Source organism: Helicoverpa armigera, chromosome 2 (genome assembly GCF_030705265.1).
Source record: "Helicoverpa armigera isolate CAAS_96S chromosome 2, ASM3070526v1, whole genome shotgun sequence".
Classification (NCBI taxonomy): domain Eukaryota; kingdom Metazoa; phylum Arthropoda; class Insecta; order Lepidoptera; family Noctuidae; genus Helicoverpa; species Helicoverpa armigera.
Genome location: NC_087121.1, coordinates 14,590,641 through 14,611,886, shown reverse-complemented (window position 1 = coordinate 14,611,886; position 21,246 = coordinate 14,590,641). Strand labels below are relative to the sequence as shown.

Sequence of the window (21,246 nt, the reverse complement as noted above, 5' to 3'; positions counted from 1 at the left end):
AGACGTTTGGGTTCCTTGTCAAATCACGACCAATCAGTCAAAGTTTGGTTTTGATTGATTAGTGATTTAATTTTGAGACAAATTGGCGGGTTCTACAGAAGGCGTTTAAGGGTGGAGATAGGAACGATCCTCGTCGCCGAACACCCGCATTCTAGCTCGCTACCTAAGAGATACTGCGTTATGACATCTCCAGTCATTTCGTTCTCCATGGTTGTAAAGCAATTGAAACGTACCTTAAACATTACCTACTGTGACTGCATGGCCTACTCGATATTCGATACTTAGAGATTTGGTCATAATAGTAAAACGCATTTGTTTGTGTTCGTGTTAATATGGTAGAAGAAGAAGTTACTGATCAAACGGAGCCTCAAGAAGATAGACTATCTGCTGAAACGTAAGCAATTAAGCATATATAGGTATATCAATGCAAGAGTTCCAACACTTATTGATAAAATACTTTAGAAAGGAAACTTACTAAGGAAAAGTCAATGCATGGTTTGGCTTTTGTTTGATAGATAGTAGAAAAGATAGAATGAGACATAATAATTAAAATAACCAGGGAAACTTTAACGCGTCCCAGGGAAACATTTTCCTATAGCTTGATATGCTTTTGTGAAATTAGAAGTATCAGTAGTATATAGGAGGCATACAAAAAAATATTACTAGGTAGGTTTTTTTTACTTAGGACTAAATTATTTTTTAATATTTTTAATAAAATGTTGTTTACTATTAATTTAATACAGGGAGGATGATGTAAAGCTTACAAGGAGGAAAAAACTGACTCTGTTTCTGTCCGTCTACTGGCGCGGTCTACTATGTCTATTGACTCCAATCATATTACTTCTTATGCTGCTACCGTTTCCACCACAGGTAACAACAAAATTACTTTTGCATAACAATCTCTTAGGCCGCGAACGCACAGGCAGGTGGCTTGCTTAGCGCCTAGCGGCTTTCATCCGCCTCAAAACAAAAAACCAACACGTTTGTTTACATGGATAAGCGCGCAGTGCAGCAGGTCGCGTTCATTTTAGAACGTTCGTTTTACTAGGCTACTCGCTAGGTGACGCGCTTGACACTAGGCGCTAAGCAAGCCACCTGCCTGTGCGTTCGCGGCCTTACACAATCAATCTCTAGGCTTGCCTCTTTTTTCGTTAAGGGTGCATCTACACGGTGCAAGTAGCTTGCGCATGTTGAGGCACATGCGCAGGTTACATGCACTTTAAAAACGTGCGGGTCCAGCGACTCGAGCATGCACTAAAGGAAAATACCAACCCGCGTGCTCTTGTGACTTGCGCATGTTAACTTGCTCCAGCTACATACACCGTGTAGACGCACCCTTAAGAAACGTAGGGTAATATTTGTTTGTCTAAAGTGTAGCACATTTCCCAAATGCTAGTTTTGCTGCACGGCATTTTTTTTCTATTTATCAAGGCCCTCATAAATGTACGAATTGATAGTACGAAATGTACGAAATTCCAATTATCTTTGTTGTGATCACATCTTTGTTTTCATTCAATTAATATAATGTATTTCCTTCTAGAAATATCAATGGGCTGGTTATACTCTATGTTTGATGGCTGTATTTTGGGTTACGGAATGCATACCATTGACAATTACATCTTTTCTTCCTATCGTTATCTTTCCTTTAACTGGTATTATGGACACACGAACCACTTGTCTGTGTTACATAAATGTAAGTACAAGAAATAAAATGTAAACTTTCAATAAAAATGAAAATTTAGCTGATATAATTGATTGAAACTATCGTCAATTCTTAATCATCATCACCTCCCGAGCCTTTTTTTCCAACCATGTTGGGGTAGGCTTCCAGCCTAACCCGATGCAGCTGAGTGCCAGTGTTTTACAAGGAGCGACTGCCTATCTAACCTTCTCAACCCAGTTACCCGGGCCACCCAATCCACTTGGTTAGACTGGCGTTGACCTGTTCTTCTTGTTAGACCGAATTCTTAATAAATAATGCTAAATAATGAATGAGGTTTTCATTAACTTTCAGGACACTGTTCTAATGTTCTGCGGAAGTATGATCTTAGCACAAGCTGTGGAACAGTCAGGGTTGCATCAAAGACTAGCTTTGCATACTATTAGCCTCATCGGATATTCGCACTATAGGTATCATTCTTTTTACTAAGTGTTTTTGAGTACCTAATTTATAAAGTGTTACTTTTACTTACAGTATTCTGCAAATTTTGTCCTTTGACTAGGCTCTTGGAGAGTCCTAAGGCTACGTAAAATTAAGGCACGAGATTTTTTAAATTCCGTTCTGAATTCAAAAGAAGTCGGTGAATTTGTGTTTTCTGTAAGTCCAAATCCTATAAGGATGGGCGTACCAATAGAAGTTAATTAAATAACTAAAATAAACACTATCAGATATTTTTCCTCAGATAAAAATGATTGATCAAATATCTACCAGATTTTTTCCTCATAACAAAAGTCATCAGATATATTAATATTTTTTTTATAATAAACCTATATTTTATTTTAACCCCAAATATCTTAGGAACACGGCATGATTTATTTTCAATACATATTTTGTAATAGTGTGCCAAACCGTGATTGTATTTTTTTAGCCCTGAGCTTTATTTAATCTCAAAGAAGCTTTACTTTTCATTTTTTGGGAGGTAAGAAGGACTACTCCCGTCTTATGTACATTATCCCGGTATGGGAGAAGCAGAAGAGAGTAGCGGGCTGGCCAAACCTTCTGGTAATATTTACAGTTAGGGTGCAATTTCACGGTGCAAGTAGCTTGCACGTGTTGAGGAACATGCATTTTAAAAACGTGCTATTCCAGCGACTCGCGCGTGTACCAAAGCAAAATACCCACCCGCGTGCTCTTGTAAATTGTCGCTTGCGCACGTTAACTTGCTCCAGCTACATGCCTCGTGTAGACCCTTAAAATGAAATGTTTGTTTCAGACTGCTGTTTGCGATGTCAATCACAACAATGTTCATTTCGATGTGGATCACTAATACCGCAGCGTCATCTATGATGGTTCCCATTATTTTCGCTCTGTTGGATGTTTTCGAAAAAGTTAGTTTTTAAGAACATGGACAAGATGTGTAAACAATATTGTGTGTGACACAATATTACCTATTTGACTTTTTATTTCAATTTTAGAATCAACATACAAATTAAAAAAAAGTACATAAAAAAATTAAAAACTATTTTTTTTTTTAGCAAAATCTTATACAAGTTTACGAATTGGACAGCGACGGTGTACAAGTTGCCTCAGATATAACTACTTGTTATTTTTGCGCTGCGTCCTTTTCAGCAACTATTGGTAAGTTACAAATTTAAGGGTGCGTCTACACGGTGCATGTAGCAAGTTAACATGCGCAAGTGACAAGAGCAAGCGGATGAGTATATTGTATTGGTACATGCGCGAGTCGCTAGATAGGCACGTTTTTTAAATTACTTCAAATATGACAGTAATTAGTAACTCATTTTTATTTTAGTGTATCATTGATGTATATATTATATAGTATACTTATTATGTGTGACGTGTTCGTGTTTCAGGAGGAATTGGTACTTTAGTGGGCACTGCAACTAATTTAGTATTCAAAGGACTCTTCGAAAGGTAAATTGTATGATAATGATTTTCTTTATTAATAAAATTGTATTTGTATTAATAAAGTCCATGATTTATTTCGATATCCGGACTAGTAAGATATTCTACTATTCCAGCCTAGTGAAATGGTCATTTCAAATAATCGAATACCGTTATTTCAGGGCATACCCCTCGGCACCCGAGTATTTGTCATTTCCGAAGTTCTCCGCATTTTCCATTCCATATATGCTTGTATTGGAAGCAGGACTTTACTTTTACATGATATTCATGTATCTGGGATTTTTAAGGTATAGTAATAATAGGTTTATAATTAGGTATAATTGATGTAAATATCTAAGGCCACATAAACGACCGTCTTTCTTAAAACAACCGTTTACTATGAAGAAAAGGAGTCCCCACAGTATTAACTCAATAACATCATTGACGTGGTTACAACCGAATTAAATATTTATTTTCATAGTTAATTCTTACCTTCGTACCTTAGTATTTATTTTACTATGTGATTAGTAAATATGTAAAAGGTACGATAACTTAAAAGATAGCTGTAAACATTGTAAATTATTATGTTAATAAAAACAAGTCACTGACTTAGACGTGCAGCTCCATCTAGCGTGGCAAAGTTGAACTTGTAGTTCAAAAGCTCATGCAAAGCTTCATGAGGCACAGAGTTCCACTTTTTAATATAGGTGGCAGTCCTATTTATAAATTCACATTAAAATCAAGTATGGAAGTTTGTACACCCTAAGGAATGTTCATAGTTCCTTCTGTAGATAAGTAGGACCGCCATAATCTAGATATGGCCAGAATTTCATCTCATCTTCTTGTGTCTTCTGCAAAATGTTTTCAGGTAGTTCATTTCCATCCTCTGCTTCCAACAGGTCTACAAAAAATAGGACAAAAACTATCCCCACCGCACCTCTAAAACCCAAATTACTCTGAAAATTTACTTTTGTATTGCCTATATTATTATGTAAACTGAGGCCTACTTCAATTAACCTAATTCAAGAAACGCGTTTAATTTCGAATTAATAAACCAAGAAATGTCTTATGCGATTTTAAACAACTAGAAGTATTAAACTTAGCCTGTTTATATAACTAATTCTGCCCGCGACTTCGTAATCCTGTCCCTATGCCAGCTACGGCAGCAAAATCAAAGATCTGAATAGTCTGATATTGAATTTTATATACTTAATTTTGTATTTAACAGCAAAAGCACAGCAGATTAAACAAAACGCTGAGAACTGAACGGCAATAGATGTGACCATAGGGATAAAGTAGTGATTCTAATTAGTCCGTCAAAATATTATATTATTACGTAAAAACATTAAATAGATGACAAAGTCGTGGTGACTTAGTGGAAGTCATGGTTTAGAACCATCTCAAGTGAGCTGAAGGGTGAGGATACCTCGGTGGACTTTAAACGCAGATTACGCTCCTGTGCTTAGCACCACCTGAGCAGGGCTACTAATCCTGCTCTAGCGACTCCACTCTGGAAAGCCAAACCAGAGGCGTGAGACGTCATGGTTCTAGCTGGGCTCCTGGAGTTCCACATCAGGTGTATGTGGTTCAATTTTATAAGTCAACAGAGAGTGCTTATCAGATTGAACAACTTTTCTAAACGTCATACCTCTATATGCTATAGTCTAGCTGGGCCTGTTCCACATCAGGTGTTTTAGATCTTCAATTTGTGTAAGTCAATAGAAAGTGCTTATCAAATTGAACAACTTTGCTAAAACGTCATACCTGTATATGGTATAGAGAAGCTGGGCTCTTGGGGTTCCACATCAGGTGTTCCAGATCTTAAAATTTATTATCTCAGCTGAAAATGCTCATCACATGAAACAATTTTGCCATGGCACCATTTTGTATCTCTAATAGTTTGTTGGTCTGTTGGGTTCTGCATCAGGTCTTCAAGTTTCGAAGATAAATTATAGCCTATATGTTGACCAGGCTTAATACTGATACAACAAAGAAAAATCATTGAAATCCGTTCAGTAGATTAGCTACAAATAAGAAGATGTATACAAACTTTCATCCCTATTTTATCCCCTAGGGATGGAATTTATCAAAATCTTTCTTAAGAGTTGCCTACGCCATAGTAGCTTTATGCATGCAAAGTCTCAGTCCGATCGGTTTAAAATTGACAAAGTTTCATACAAACTTTCATCCCCGATTTTATCCTTTATTGATCAAAATCTTTCTTAGCGGATGCCTACGTCATAACATCTACCTGCATGCCAAATTTCAGCCCGATCCGTCCAGTGGTTTCAGCTGTGCGTTGATAGATCACTATGTCAGTCAGTCAGTCAGTCAGTCACCTTTGAGTTTTATATATTTAGATATGTATGTAATTGTCCTCATTTCAGACCTAAAACTAAGGCCGCTCAGAGCACGCAAATACCCGAATCAGGAGTGGAAGCTGCTAGGAATACCGTTGAAGAAACACTGAAAAAAATGGGGAAAATAACCTTTTGGGAAATTGTAAGCCTCTTATAATCAGTAGATAATAGGAAAAAGTTATAATACTAATATCCCTCGCTTTGCTTTCTACTTTTGAGATTGCGCCAAAATTTAGCATACTTGGGCATACATGGGCCTCCCTACATAAGGCACTACACATATAAAGTGCATTTCATTAATAAGAATCATAGAAGAGAACAATATACATTGTTTAAAGTTTCTGAATAATTCTGAATAATTAATGCTTCTTATGTCTAACAGATGGTAATAATATTATTCAGTGGTGTAGTTGTAATGTTTTTCTCACGTGCTCCACAAATATTCTACGGGTGGGGAGACTATATTTCTGATTACTACGGTCTGAATAACAATAAATTGTAAGTATGAAATTATAATAAAATGAAAATGATTAAGGAATCAAAATTAATGAAAAGTAACTTTTGATTATTTTTAACAGTGTTCAAGACTCTGCCGCGGCGTTCTTAGTTTGCTTTTTAATGCTTTTATTGCCATCTAATTTGGACTTTTTTCGCAACTTCTACGTTAGCGGTAAGTTTTTTTACAAGACTTCAAACTAGCCCCTGCTTAACTAGCTACAGTTTCGCGCTTCTCGTAAAAAACAAAACATAGCTGTAATATGGCTGTAATTAAGTGGAAGTGTGTCATTTTCTGTCAAAAAATTTTAAAACTGTCCAACTTCTAAAACTGCTCCAATAGTTTTGATTATTACCCCTTTAACACTTACTTTCTTATATATCAATACAATGAGGGTTTTTTCCCTTTTTTCTGCCACCGGGTGGCGCCACGTATGCGTCTGGTCCAAACAGCTGTTAAATAGTATGGAATTGTAGGTGCCGAACTTATTGTTTATTGAAATTCTGTTATATTGGAAGTGTTATTGATTTTATTATGGACTACGGTCAGAATAAGGTTTCCGAACTAAAAATTGAGCTAAGAGAGAGGGTGCAAAAGTCACTGGTACTAAGGAAAAGCTTGTTGAAAATTTGTTAACACAATATGATTTAGTTTTTTTTATTTACTCAACCTCAATAGTAAAACAATAATGCAGTGCTTTAATTATAAAATAAAAAAAAACACTAAAATCGTTCACTATTCATATATTAGTAAAGATAAGCACTTTGACAGTTACCTGGACCTGACGACTCGGTGCTGCCACCTCGTGGACGCCATTTAAGAAAACCCTCATTAGTGCAATATGTCTTCATTGATGTGTAAAATATTAATTTTTAATTGACTTAAAATGATGTTGTTTATCTTGGTTTGTGTGTTTGTTTGCTTGAACACACTTATCTCGGAAATTATTGTTTTGACATTGAAGATGGCTATAGGAACTTTTTAATACGCGTATACATATTAGCTTTACTTGTAATTACGTATGTAAGAAAATTTTGTAATCTTAATTTGACTCACTTCCCGGTCTTCGATTAGGATGAAATTTTGCACACGCTCCGAGTTCTGATGACAATACACGACCAGCGTGTTTTTTTATCAATTTTTTTATCCTTTCGCTCCAGATAATTCGCGGGCGATGCTGCTGGTGTGACCTACATTATAATAATTTGTTACAAAAAGAAACGTTACAAACAAATAACTAGACTACATTGTCACTTTTACAGAAGACGAGCTGCCTAATAAGCCAGTGCCGTCAGTTTTGGATTGGACAGTAATGAATAAAAACATGCCATACAGTTTTATGTTCCTCCTGGGTATGATTTATCTTAATAAGTTGAAAAGCACGTAAAAGAGAGAATATTTACTTTTTTTTGAAACACTTGTGGATTTATACTTCACTCACAGAATTGTATGTACATACTTATATTATACCTTTAAAAAAAGTTTCATATCATAACACTGACTGGCACAGATGCGTGGACCATGGGAGAGTTACTAATGATTTTGCGAAGCTTTGTCTTTGAAAAAACTCCATTTAGGACCTGCACTATCGTTAAAAATTAAATCATTGACTTACACAATCGTTTCTAAAGAAAGCACTTATTATATCCTTTTATATATTTCTCTTTAAGGTGTTTTGTTTATAAACTTTGTTTCTTAATTGTAACGCCTTTTAATGATTCCTACAGGTGGTGGATTTGCGCTCTCGGAAGCTGCTAAAAAGGAATATTCAGATCTGAATGGGTACATCGGAAATGCACTCAGACATCTCAACATTTTTCCGAATTACTTTATCATATTGCTGATAATCATATTTACAGTCTTTATAACAAACTTTGCGTCAAATGTCAGTGTATGTAATATTGTCACGCCTATAGTCATGCAATTGGTATGTTAATTCAAAATTTTGATATTGTTCTCACGAATCAATTTATAAGAAATTCGCTCCTGTTGTGACAACATTTTTGCATTCCTCGCTTCTCGGGGATCAAAATTGAGCGCTCGGTTAAAAAACAACTTTATACTCTTGTAAAAAAATCACTTTCTTAGCAGCGAAGGTCTGGTAGGCCAGATTTCGACTTCTTTAGTATCAAGAAATCTATTTTGTCTTGATCTTTTGTAAACTAGTATTATGTTTATAGTTTTACATCCTCAGAGATTATAATGTTTTTTACAGGGCAAAGAAATAAACATTCACCCTCTTTGGTATAACATTGCCTCCGGTATTTCGGCTTCTTTTTGTTTTTGTTTGCCTGTTGGCACTCCGGGCAATTTAGTTATCCAGGGCGCTGCTAAAATACCTACAATGAAAATGGTAAGACATTTTTTATTTATTTATTTATTTTTAATTTTGGTCATTTAAACGGAAGGAATGAGTATTTGAGAGAATATGGCTGTCATGTTATAGGCGTATACCTAGGTATAGCGGAGGAATGAGTTACATTTTGAGGAAAATTTTGGCGTGGTATTGGGCATGAGCGTTAATAGATATAGTGGAAGAAACGACAAAAAAACAACGAATGAATTGTTTGAAAGTCAACATGGTTAGAAATAATGGTATTTTGCAAGATGACGTAAATGTATGGAAGGAGAAAAACATATTGTGCCGACTCCAAACTAACACTCACTGTTCCAAGTCCCAAGACAAATGTCAATATAATTATGGCAAGTCCAAGTCAAGTTGTAATTGGGGTAAGGGCAGGAGGATAATGCATCTGAACAAAACTCTTTAACGATCTATCGCATGTTTTCACAGGTAAAAGCTGGTGTTGGTCCAACTGTTACGACCATATTGTTGACGTGGATAAGCATGTGCTTCTGGGCGCCTGTTGTATGGCCCGATTTGAACAAATACACGTCCGATTTGAGTTGGATGGATAAATAAAAGTATAATGCCAACTTGGAGAAATCTCCAAGTTGAAAAACAAATGTTTTAATCATTGTCTCAATGTAGTAGCTGACTTGTACCTGACCTGACCTGTGTACCTGTGTGTGTGTGTACCTGAGTCACATACTTCCTAGTGTTATGGGTGGATCGGTTATGTGCCACGTAGTCTAAATATTTAGATTAAGGGGCCACCTTTTTTTATACAACTTTTGAACTATTATACTACAAATTCCAAGATTGATCCTACAATAGGTTCTTTTCAACTTATTACCTACTAAATACAAAAAATTCATTACGATACAGAAAGTGGTTCATCCATCCTTACGGACGGACACAATCTATCTTCCCAACACTGAAATAATTATTCAAAACAGTTCAGTCGTTTCGGAGCTCTTAGGGTACAAAGAAACAAACAAAAAAAAATTCCTTAACATTGAACTTAACAGTGCTTTATTTCTCACTTTACATAACAAAAATATATATGGTATGTTCCATTGTGAAACCGTGGAAACTTGTAGTAAATAACACGTAACATCTAAACTTGAATTGGATCAGTACTTTTAAAGACCTCCTGGTGCTGCTTCGGTCACCGTCGTCGTCTCACCTGGGCCGCCCGGCACCGGGATGGCCATGATACCGGCGTCATCAGGGTCGAATAAAAACGGTGCCCATATCATAAGGGCAACAAACAAAGTTACGAGGCATATCAACACCGGTATGAAAGAATATTTAGCCTGTAAAAAGACATGCTATGAGTTCCATATACCACTACATAGTATATATGTATAGAAGTTGCTTCCCGCTATTTGTCTGTCTGTAAATAATTTATGTTGAACCCCAAGTGTACAAGGCTCCGGTGGGAGCTGCCAAGTCAGCCCGGTGGCACTTTGTAATACTGTAGTAGGTAATACTTTCAACTGTACAGGAATTGTTATACTTCAAAACTGCGCAACGAATTTAGAATTTTTCTTATCATTTAAACAACGTTGATACGGTATGTAGTAATAAAACAATTTGCATAAGGTATTCACCATTTTCAGTATTGGTACTTTCCCAGTGTAATGACAGAAGTAAGCAGGAGTATATAGGAAAGGACAGCTGAATCCGAAAGACGATGCTATGCCAACGCCTAATGCTGCAACGTAAACTTTGCCTGGCCAAGGTTGAGCAGCATCCACTGACTGTAAAAAAATTGCATCCGGTAAAATAAGACAAAGGGATAAAATAAAACTCGTATGGCTCTAGAATTCGATGTGTGAAAGTCCGTTCACTGTGTTCATTTTACCACAGATTTCTATAGCCATTTCGAAAGTTTTATTTTATCCCTGAGTGTTTTGTGTCACTTACGGCCAGTTTCTTCATCAAAAGTTAAAGTTAAAGTAATGTCTTATAGTTTAAAGTAACGGTCAAATTCGTTTTTCAAGGCTAAAGTGACAGCAAAATTCATAGAAAAATTGAATTTAACCGTTACTTTTACTTTAGACATTACTTTGACTTTTACTTTGGCTTTAACTTTTGATGAAGAAACTGGCTGTTAGTCAGAGAAATAGAATGTAGGGTGCTAGCGTTTAAACTTTATTTTTGATACTTGTTTTTATGTAGCGCTCGGTTAGATATCAGTTGCTGTGCCCCTTGCGCCCAGCTATAAATCGATAAAATAATACCTACAAAAAATAAGGGGCAATCATTGTAACAATAAAAATTGACAGAAAGTTTTTAAATCAGTCATCTCTAGTCACTAAAGGATCTTCAGAATTTTAAAATACTAACCGCACATAATACAAACGGAAGAAATACTGTACAAGCTGGGACCGCAGACATTATATTTGCCAGGACTGTTATAAGGAAGAGAGTGATAAAAAGGCCCACATTCCAAGGTTTTCCTGTTATAACTTTTCCAAGATTTTCGCCAATAATTCGATGCAGGCCAGTCTTCTCGGCGGCAACAGTTATCGACAATGCACTACCTGAAAGATTTTAAAAGAACCGTCAAGCTCGCAGTTTTTTTTATGTACATACACGTATCCAACAAGAGACACTTACGAACGATTGGCTATGTAGTTTGTCTGATGGTAATTTATAGACGACTAGCTTCTGCCAGCGGTTTCACCCGCATCCCGTAGGAACCTCTGCACGAACCCGGATAAAAACATCCTAGCCTATAGCTTTCCTCGATAAATGGGCTATCTAACACCGAAAGAATTGTTCAAATTGGACTAGTAGTTCCTGGGATTAGCGCGTTCAAACAAACAAACTCTTCAGCTTTATAATATTAGTATAGATTTATTTTTTATCTTTCAAAATCTGGACGGATTTTGAAATTATATTAGAAACTAGCTGATCCCGCGAACTTCGTATCGTTCAAACCTTCCCTGGACCTCTACAAACATTTTAAAACCAAAATCAGCTCAATCGGCCCAGTCGTTCTCGAGTTTTAATCAGAGTAACGAACAACAAACTTTTTTATTTATATAGATTATCACGTAGCTCAATATTACTATCATTTAAGCAAGATAATGCTGTCGATACCAGACAACTTTAGTTCATAAAGTTTTATTTAATACATATTCCCGCTTTTTGAACGGTCAGACTTCCAAATTTAATACTGACTTATGTTACACCGTCAGAGGTCTGCAGAGCTTTCCAAGACAAGAGGTTGTATAACAATTTGAAGACAACTTTCAGTCTTACTGGATGCAGCCCAGTGCACCTGTTTATATGGAACCACAATACGTGTATCGTACCACCATATTCCAAAAGAATGAACTACCCCTACTAGTCGTGGTGGCCTAGTGGGTAAAGAACCAACCTCTCGAGTATGAGGGTGTGGGTTCGATTCCAGGTCAGGCAAATACCAATGCATCTTTTCTAAGTTTGTATGTACTTTCTAGGTAAATCTTAGACACCAATGGCTGATAAAAAGGTGAAGGAAAACATCTTGAGGAAACCTGGACTATAAAGTCTGAAATCACCAACCCGCATTGAGCAAGCGTGGTGATTAACGCTCAATCCTTCTCCATGTGAGAGGAGGCCTGTGCCCAGCAGTGGGATGATAAAAAGGCTGTAACAGAACTACCCCTACAGATTTCATCTGCATGTGTGCAAGCAACGTCACGCACCATTAGTTAGTCTTTGGATACCTATCTATATAACTCATTTTTTGATTTGATTGTGATTATTTGGACTAAAAGTAAGTGCTATAAAAACCTAGACTACTTTAAGGTACGTCTTGAAAGCTAGCTACGACTGCCAACCGAACCTACCGCCACTGATACTACTGATTTTAGATCCAAGCGGTAGCAGCATGTCGCTGCAAGTGCGGTCGGTAGTTGCAGTCAGTAGCTAACATTCAAAATGCACCTTTATTGTATGAGTGTTGCCATGGTTACACAGGAACTGGTTGTTGTGACATTTAGTAATTAGTTTCAGATTCTTTAAGTACAGATTTTTCAGTATTCCGGTTAGAGAAGGTAAAGAGAACTATTGTAATCTACATAATAATATTATAAGGAACCAATTAATGTGCGTTACGAGGTTAAACGTTAAAATTTAAGAGAAATCGTTTCCCCAATAAAAATAATGATCAATTTTTACTCTTTAAAATTAACGATCGCCATTGATACGACAAAGATAAAAATAAACATACCGAATACGAAGTAATACGCATAGTTTACGTTTTTATCAACAAATCTCCACCACAGTACGGCTGACTCAGGTTTTAAAGGCGGTAATTGACTTTTTCCTGAAACAATGGTTACAAAAATTACCCAATTTTAATCTAAACATACAAGCTTTTCGAATTATTGCCGGTTTGTCTTCTGTATAAAAAGTCTTAGGGCCAGGCCACAACAGTGCGTTGCGGCGTCGCATCGCAAAAACAACATTGCACAGCTATGCGATTAATATGATATGCGTCGTTGATTTTTGCGATGCGACGTCGCAACTGCACTGGCCCTTACTTACTCTCAATATTAAGGAACTTCAGAAAACTATAGCTTTTAGGCAGAGTGTGGAGAAATATAACAAATATAGCTGCAACCGTTGCATCTTTAACTCTGAAAAGGAAAAATTAAACATAAGCCAAACTGCAGGTATTCAAATCAATTAGTAAGAAGTTTTTTGAATAGAAAATAATATTTTAAGAGCTGTAAAAGGTACTTTACCTTGGCAATTGTGGAGCACCCTCGGTAGCCGAGAAGTCTGCCCATCCCTCGAACCATTTACACCAGCGGAAGAAAAACATACATAGAGTAACTATGAGAAAGATTACGGTGAGCTGTAACAATTGAAGTGTCAGAAAGAAGTCTATAGTGTTCTGAAATCCATCCATCTTCCGAGCCTTTTTCCAACTATGTTTGGGTCGGCAGTCTAACCGAATATGCAGCTGAGTACCAGTGTTTTTAACCCCCGACGCAAAAACGACGGGGTGTTATAAGTTTGACGTGTCTGTGTGTGTGCGTGTGTGAGGGTGTGTGTGTGTGTGTGTGTGTGTGTGTGTGTGTGTGTGTGTGTGTGTGTGTGTGTGTGTGTGTGTGTGTGTGTGTGTGTGTGTGTGTACGTGGCATCGTGGCTCCCAAACGGATGATCCGATTGTAATGCGTTTTTTTTTATTAAAAGGAATGTCATTCGGGAGTGTTCTTAGCTATGTTTGGTGGAAATCGGTTCAGGTCTTCAAGGTCATCAGCTCGTTTGTAAGGTGTGGTAGGAATGTTACACGCTCAGTTTACTTGCAAACATATGTAGGACCTGAAATTTGAAACACTAATGTCTTCTGGAATCACTGAGCTGGTCCGCTGTTAGGGCATGAAGCTAGGAGACGTAACCCTGAACTGCCTTTTAGTAAACCCATCGAGTTTGGGCTCGTTGAATTTGTCTTGACGAGTTCTCTTCATGTTTCTAATTGACGAGAACCTGATGCTGGAAATGGGATGTGGCGGATGAAACCCTGGAATGCCGGAATGAAATGGATAAACCGATTTATATTTTTGCTGTAAATCTAGATTCATGAGGATTGTTGAAACAGCTTCCTTTGGCCGAGATCGCATATACGTAAGTACCAACTAAAACATGTCAGACTAAACTAAATTTTGACGTGTCGGGGGACCGCTTTTTACCTTCAAAAATACTTACATCAATCAAATGACACCTACCTAACTTTAAATTTGTTTTTTCGCAGCCCAAAGTACTGATACTCCTCTAAATAGTGTTCATTTATGAGAAAGGGATATTTTAACCGCGTGGGAACAATATCTAAACGATAAAACGCTTAACACAAAAATACCGAAACTCTTAACATTGGCGTCTATCATCAGCATAGACCATTTAGAGCAAGTGAAATATCAAATACTCAGATTTTCAAAAAATGTTTTGATGTAACAGAAGTGTACATTAATCATTAATTAAAATTGCATTATCAGTTTTCTGAAAATCAGGTCAAAAACTTTTCAAAACGCCCACGAACTTTCTACCGGGAATAAATCCAAAACAACGTTTAAACAGTTTCTTAGCAATTCTACAAAATTCAAATTTAGAATACACTCTCACGCATGCTTGGCTAGCCCTTTTGATGCTAGTAACATGCTACAGTTATTAAAACCCTTTGAAATGCACGTAAAGTCCTTAAAACCTAGATTTCGCATAAGTACCCGCTTTTTTTGCAAAAGAGTTTATTTTGTGCATTATATTATCAGGCAGGCCCATGCGCAAGTATCAGTTGCGTGGATCGATCAATCGCAGTCCCTCCATGTAAAATACTGGTAATCAAGTGCATTAGGTTAGAATTATCGAAGCTGACCCCAACACAATTGAAAAAAGGCTTGGCAGTTGATGAGGGTAACAAACCTTTTCATGTAGACTAGTTTTAGATGGTAACTCTTCTCGAAACTTCAGAAAGCCAGTCCGCAACTCTTCCATTTTGCCAGAAGGCATCGGTACTTTCAGGGCCCTAAATAAAATAAATGGGAAATAAGATGGCGGAAACTCATGTAAGGTTATCGGCCTACTGCACAGGACATATTATAGGGCAAGAGCATTTACGAGAATATAAGTGCACAGACAATAACGTGCTTCTCCGATGCACTGGTGTATCTATCAAAAAATTTGAAATTTCAGGCTGTTTTGTGAAAGTTTCTAAAACTCACAAAGCGATTTCGGTTTGCCCCGGGAATCGAACCCGAGACCTCGTGCACAGCAGTTACGGATGCGACCACTAGACCAACGAGGCAGTTAATAAAAAACCAAAACTGTAAAACACGATACTCATTATCCTCCGAGCCTTTTCCCAACTATGTTGGGGTCGGCTTCCAGTCTAACCAGATTCAGCTGAGTACCAGTGCTTTACGAGAAGCGACTGCCTATCTGACCTCCTCAACCCAGTTACCCGGGCAACCCGATACCCCTTGGTTAGACTGGTGTCAGACTTACTGGCTTCTGACTACACGTAACGACTGCCAAGGATGTTCAATGACAGCCGGGACCTACAGTTTAACGTGCCATCCGAAACACAATCATAGTGTAAAACCCGATACTGATATTACCATTAAGACGAAATAAAGAGTCAGAAACAACTTTATAATGCACACATAGACTCCCTTTTACTAGTCCATGGTAAATGTTTCAACCCTTAACCTGTTCTACACAAATAGTTAATCACAAAACTTACGATTTTGTTAGTATCATGTGGTAAACAAGGCAAAAGATGAACATTACAAATGCGACGGGGAAAGCAAAAGCCGAATATTGCAGATAATTGAATATATCGGGGTATTCCATGCCTTTGGGAGCAAATCTGCGAATGAAAGAGAAAATATAAAATATTTTATGATCTTATACCTAAATATGCTTAGGAACTCTCAATAAAATCAAACATTAAATCTATATACAAATATACATACTCCACAAAAATTGCCCGAAAGAGCATAGTTACAGATGCAGAATGCATAATTGCAGTGCTACCTGAAAATACAATTTTATTATCACCAAATGCAGACAAAGGATAATGGTCATGCTTTTGTGGGTTGTGGCCCAACCCTGTTTTTGTTTACTTAAGTATATGTACATACTCTACAAAAACTGTCCGATGAAGAGAGAATACATTTACAAATGCAGAACGTAAAATTACAGTCGAACAAAGCTAAAGTTTTTAAAACCACTAAATTAGTGATGATAGTACATACATTAAGTGTCTGTAAAAATAACAAAAAAAAAACAACAAATGATCATAGACAAAAACATCGCCAACCCGTCAATTATAAAATTACATACCAATCCCTGCGGAAACTTGGATTGCATTATTAACAATATATCGCATAGTAACAAAATTTGGCATATTGCCTGATTTTAATGTTGATCCCTGAAACATAATTATGCATGTAGTTAACAAAAGACCCCATTATAGTTTATGACGATACTTAAAATTTGATAATCGGCTCCATGAAAAATCTACTGGTGGTAAAAGCATCTCCACTAGTTTGGAAGCCAACTAAGGAAATGATTAGGCACATGATAATAGAGTCCTTTGGCATATAGGGACTTAATTATAATATTATGTACATATTGCACTTACATCTATCTTAGTTAGCACGGACGTAGACATCTGTGTAAGGATAGAACAAATTATGAGCCGATTGCTTAACATCGACAGAAAGAACGCCGCTGAACTGAACTTGAATATTATCCTGAGAACAAAGTACGCATAATGGTGACATTTCACATAATATTATGTTCGCGCACATTTGTTTGTGATGAAAAAAGAGTACGCGTAAATCCGTTGATGTATTGGTTAGAATGGAATCCGGTTCGGCTGGAAGCCGACCCCAAGATGGTGAGGTAAATAGATGAGGTAGAAAAAAATATCAAGATGTCAAAATTGTTATTACAATAGGGGGCAAGATAATACATGTGGTCAAAATAACTAACGAGCTATTACTGAACCATGATATTAGAGCCACCAATTGCTTAAACCTATATTCCAGCGATATTCCAATGTTTCATAGCGAGTAAAAGGTGATGTCTCTGTTTCTGATGAGGATAACAAATTACCTTCTGGGAGAATATTGTTGTGCATCCCCAGAGCATATAAACCATAATGCTATGCGTTTATCCACACCGGAATTATTCAGCAATACGAGAAGCATTGAAGATAGTAGAAAAAGAATTATATTTTCCTGAAAAAAGTAGGCCATTGTTAAATCAATCAAAGCTAGTGGTTTTGAACTGAAAAGATAGGTTGATAAATTGCCGCGGTCTTATTGCGTAAGTATTGGTGGGGTTGTTTAAACTCTGCTAAATCATAACCATGTTAGTATGTAGCATTACTATCGGGTGTGGCCACTACAACATTAAGCTTCAGATGGTCATAACGCATCCATTAAATTACGGCACTATTCTTCTAAAGATAATTTACTTACATTCATGTAACAGTTGCATGCTTGAATGCTTGATATGACACCAGCCATTGGCAATAGGAATACTGTAATCAGACCAGTTGCAGGAACCGCAACGGGTTGCACAAGGAAGAACCAAAACATTAACAGCCACGTCAGCTGCACGGTTAAGGCATGCTGTAATAATTTCAATAGCTAGAAAAATGCTTCTGTGGCACTATCGATGCTACAATTACTTCTATGACAAAATCATTTCCTGAGTAACTAAATCTGCAACTCATCTGAAAAATATATCGTATTGGTATAAGATATACTTACATTATCTCGCTCGCTTTGCCACGACAGAACACATAGTGGTACCAATGAACCAATAATGCCCCTGAAGTTATTCTTAAACATATTTTGGATTCTGAACCCCATACCTGGGACTGGTGTTTTTGAGGGCTCCCGAGACCAACTACGGAACAATTTATTATGTTAGAATTAGAAATACTTGGTCTAGAAAATATAACTATTTCGATAAAAAAAATACTTACAATGGGTTCGGAATAAAGCTAAAAAAATAAAAAAACAAATTAGTAAGTCGTTAAAACAATTAAAATAATCATTAAAATAAGTCATTCAAAATTAAACTTACCTTCCAAGTGTACTAGTAGGAGGAGGCCTGTAATTAACAAAAAAAAAAGTAGATATTAAATACATGTAATCAGACATAGGTATACTTTTCGAAATTGAAACTCCGCTCCTAAGACGACCCACTGACCCATAGGGTCAGGTAATAGGGCGGAGTTTGAGACCTCTTTCCATGTCGGACCTCGATGAACAATATCGTGGATCGCTACACGTGATAATCGCACACACGTGATAATGTGCCGTTTCCCTGCTCCTCACCCTGACCAGAAGAAAAAAACATTCTTCGCGCTGCGATCACGAAACACGAAACTCGACGCCAAGTATCTCCATAAATGTAGCATGTACCCTTAGAGTTCATTCGCGATGAAATTTTTAAATCTATGCAGATATGTCAACAAGACGACTGTCCAACCAAGCTAACACCAGTCCATATTCCAAAAAATACCTTCCAAAATTAATAATAAATAAACTAAAAACTTACGGTGGCTTCTTCGCTTTCCCCAGCCCCATTTTTTTTCAGAATCACTATCTTCGTTAGATTTATAATAAATTATTTTCAACTCAACCGACAGCTAAAATCGAATGTTTCGTAAAACAAAACACGGTTAGGTTGTTTTCTTTTCATAAAAAAAAACTATATTGTCAACGAAAAAAAAGATCATAATATCCATGCAACAAGGTTCACACGACCATTTATTGATATACACTGTATGGTTCCTTTCTTCGATGAAACTGTTTAAAAGGTTTGTTACGACCCGCCCGTTTTCAACCCGGACAGGACAATCTGCCTGATACCTCGTGGTAAGACTGGTTGTCAAAACTTCTGGCTTCTGACTCCCAATGATGAAATAATGACAGTCCACCAATGTAAAGTGCCTTCCAAAGTACGTAGCAACTGGTAATGACCAAAATATTTCATGAATACCCATGCACATACACTCTTTTGCAAGAAAATCGGACATCTTTGCGAAATCTTGGTTTCAAGAACTTTATGAATGCTTCAAAAGTTTTCAATGATTGGAATATTATTATGTTACTACCAAATCAAAAGGGTTAGCCAAGCATGCGTTAGAGTTGAATTTTGTAGAATTGCTAAGAAACTGGCCAAAATCAATATTTCGCATAGGTGCCCCCTTTTTTTGCAAAAGAGTATAATAAAATACCGAATTTTTGTGCAATTGACGGTTGCTGTCAGTCAGTGCTACCAGACGTGGAAATCCAATCACCCAATTAAAAATCAGTCAAGAGCGTGTCGGGCCACGCTCAGTGTAGGGTTCCGTACTTCGCCGATTATGCTTCACACCTATCCTGACCCCATGAACTACGAAAAAATCTTAATAGTGCGAAGTAGCCCAACGTACAGCGATATCTCTTGGGAAAATGGGTTACTAATGTGCAAAAAACTAGATGGTGGAGGTATGTATGGTTAGGGATATGGTTTTGGGTGGTAATTTTGGATTGCGTGAACTGATTTTAATACTTATTCTTTTATTCTTCGAGGTTCTATACTGCCGTGCTTATAAAAAACGCATTAACTAGGATTTGAACACTTTCGAGAAAACCGCGCCTAAAGTTTTTATTTTTATTTTTGCTGTAACTTCAAACTAATTTGTCCGATAAGTATATGATCTATATGTACCAAATAAAGAATAAGTTGTCCAAAATGTATTTATAGACAAATATATTCAAAATATAGGAAGGTATAACATATAATTTAACAATAATTCTAATTCGAAGAACTTACGTCGACTAGTCAAAAACGCATTAACTAGCATTCTTGATGCATATATGCTTAGTAAAACAATATAATGCGATTTTGTGTAGTCATTGTTACTCCAATCCTTCATTACTGCACCCTATAAGTGCATCAACATCATCACTTGATGCGTTTATATTATGCGTAGTTTTTTGAATCAACAAACGTGGGTCTAGTTTGGTGGTAGCGCCGCGACTGCGCACAGTGTGAGAATCTCGCAATCTAGGGGGATTTAATTCCAAATCGAATTAATTAAAATATACAAGTTAAAAAATAATATTTCTCGGTTTACAAATAAATAAAAATACTTAAATAGTGAGAGAAAATAAAGTTTTATTTGAAAAAATGCGATATGAATAAATTTTGTTATTTTAGTCACTATTTCCACTTTCGGCCTCATTACGGTGGGTACAGAAAGCAATTTTAGGACACCAGGATCTAAAGGACTCCGTTTTCTCTTCATTATAAGTCTCAAGCTGGATATGAAGGGGTCTGATGATATGAGAAGTCTGTTAAGTAGGTCGGTATTGGTGTCTATTCGTGTCGTTTTTCTAGTGAATAACTCCCTGTATCTTCGGTTATCTTTCGTTTCTAGCCTCTTGTGCCTCCTCTGATAACTGGCCAATCGGTACAATACACGAAGCTATGACATTCCGACCATTAAATAAAACTTTGTACACTCTAACTAGCATGTTATACCATGAGTATTCCCCAAGTTTCTGGTTCGTTCTGTATAACTATTGAAGGAATCCAAATCGACTGTAAAACCCGACCCGAGAGTTACTAAATTGATATGAAACCTCGTTATTAATTCTAAATTTACCCCAGTAATATCAGCACTACCATCATGCTTAATGCTTCATCGGCCGACACAGTCACTTGAACGCTATCGCTAAGAATTTTTTTTCATACGGGTTTCATCATGGAACCTCTCTTAGGTGAACTCATAGAAAGTTCTTTTACGATAGCTGCAGAGTCCCTTTTACCAGCTTTTCGAAGGTTACATTCATGTGCAATCGCTATTTCTTCAGGGCTAGTAGACGATATTAGATTCTGAAGTTTGCGTTTAATTTTCATTTAAAATATTAACTTTGTAATTTATTTATTTTTACCTTCGTACCTTAGT

The 21,246-nt window shown here is 36.8% G+C and overlaps 2 protein-coding genes across 2 annotated transcripts; one reads left to right on the top strand and one right to left on the bottom strand.

The window, feature by feature from the left end:
- Positions 1-1,548: 1,548 nt before the first annotated feature.
- LOC135118920 (protein I'm not dead yet-like) lies at positions 1,549-9,351 on the top strand. The gene is made up of 13 exons (XM_064042080.1): positions 1,549-1,693; positions 2,015-2,130; positions 2,934-3,048; positions 3,196-3,298; positions 3,535-3,595; positions 3,748-3,873; positions 5,953-6,067; positions 6,308-6,423; positions 6,504-6,595; positions 7,684-7,773; positions 8,149-8,348; positions 8,637-8,774; positions 9,216-9,351. The coding sequence occupies exons 1-13, from the start codon at positions 1,574-1,576 to the stop codon at positions 9,342-9,344; spliced, it is 1,521 nt and encodes a 506-aa protein (XP_063898150.1). The 5' UTR covers positions 1,549-1,573; the 3' UTR covers positions 9,345-9,351.
- Positions 9,352-9,769: 418 nt separating this feature from the next.
- Positions 9,770-18,999, bottom strand: LOC126055317 (Na(+)/citrate cotransporter). The gene is made up of 17 exons (XM_064040877.1): positions 18,846-18,999; positions 18,369-18,395; positions 18,268-18,285; positions 18,050-18,188; positions 17,756-17,908; positions 17,388-17,512; positions 16,912-17,023; positions 16,611-16,698; positions 16,241-16,301; positions 16,009-16,134; positions 15,189-15,291; positions 13,511-13,623; positions 13,311-13,402; positions 12,994-13,089; positions 11,118-11,314; positions 10,379-10,528; positions 9,770-10,081 (listed from the first exon to the last, which is right to left on the bottom strand). Exons 1-17 carry the CDS (start codon positions 18,872-18,874, stop codon positions 9,908-9,910), a joined length of 1,803 nt encoding a protein of 600 aa, XP_063896947.1. The 5' UTR covers positions 18,875-18,999; the 3' UTR covers positions 9,770-9,907.
- Positions 19,000-21,246: the final 2,247 nt, after the last annotated feature.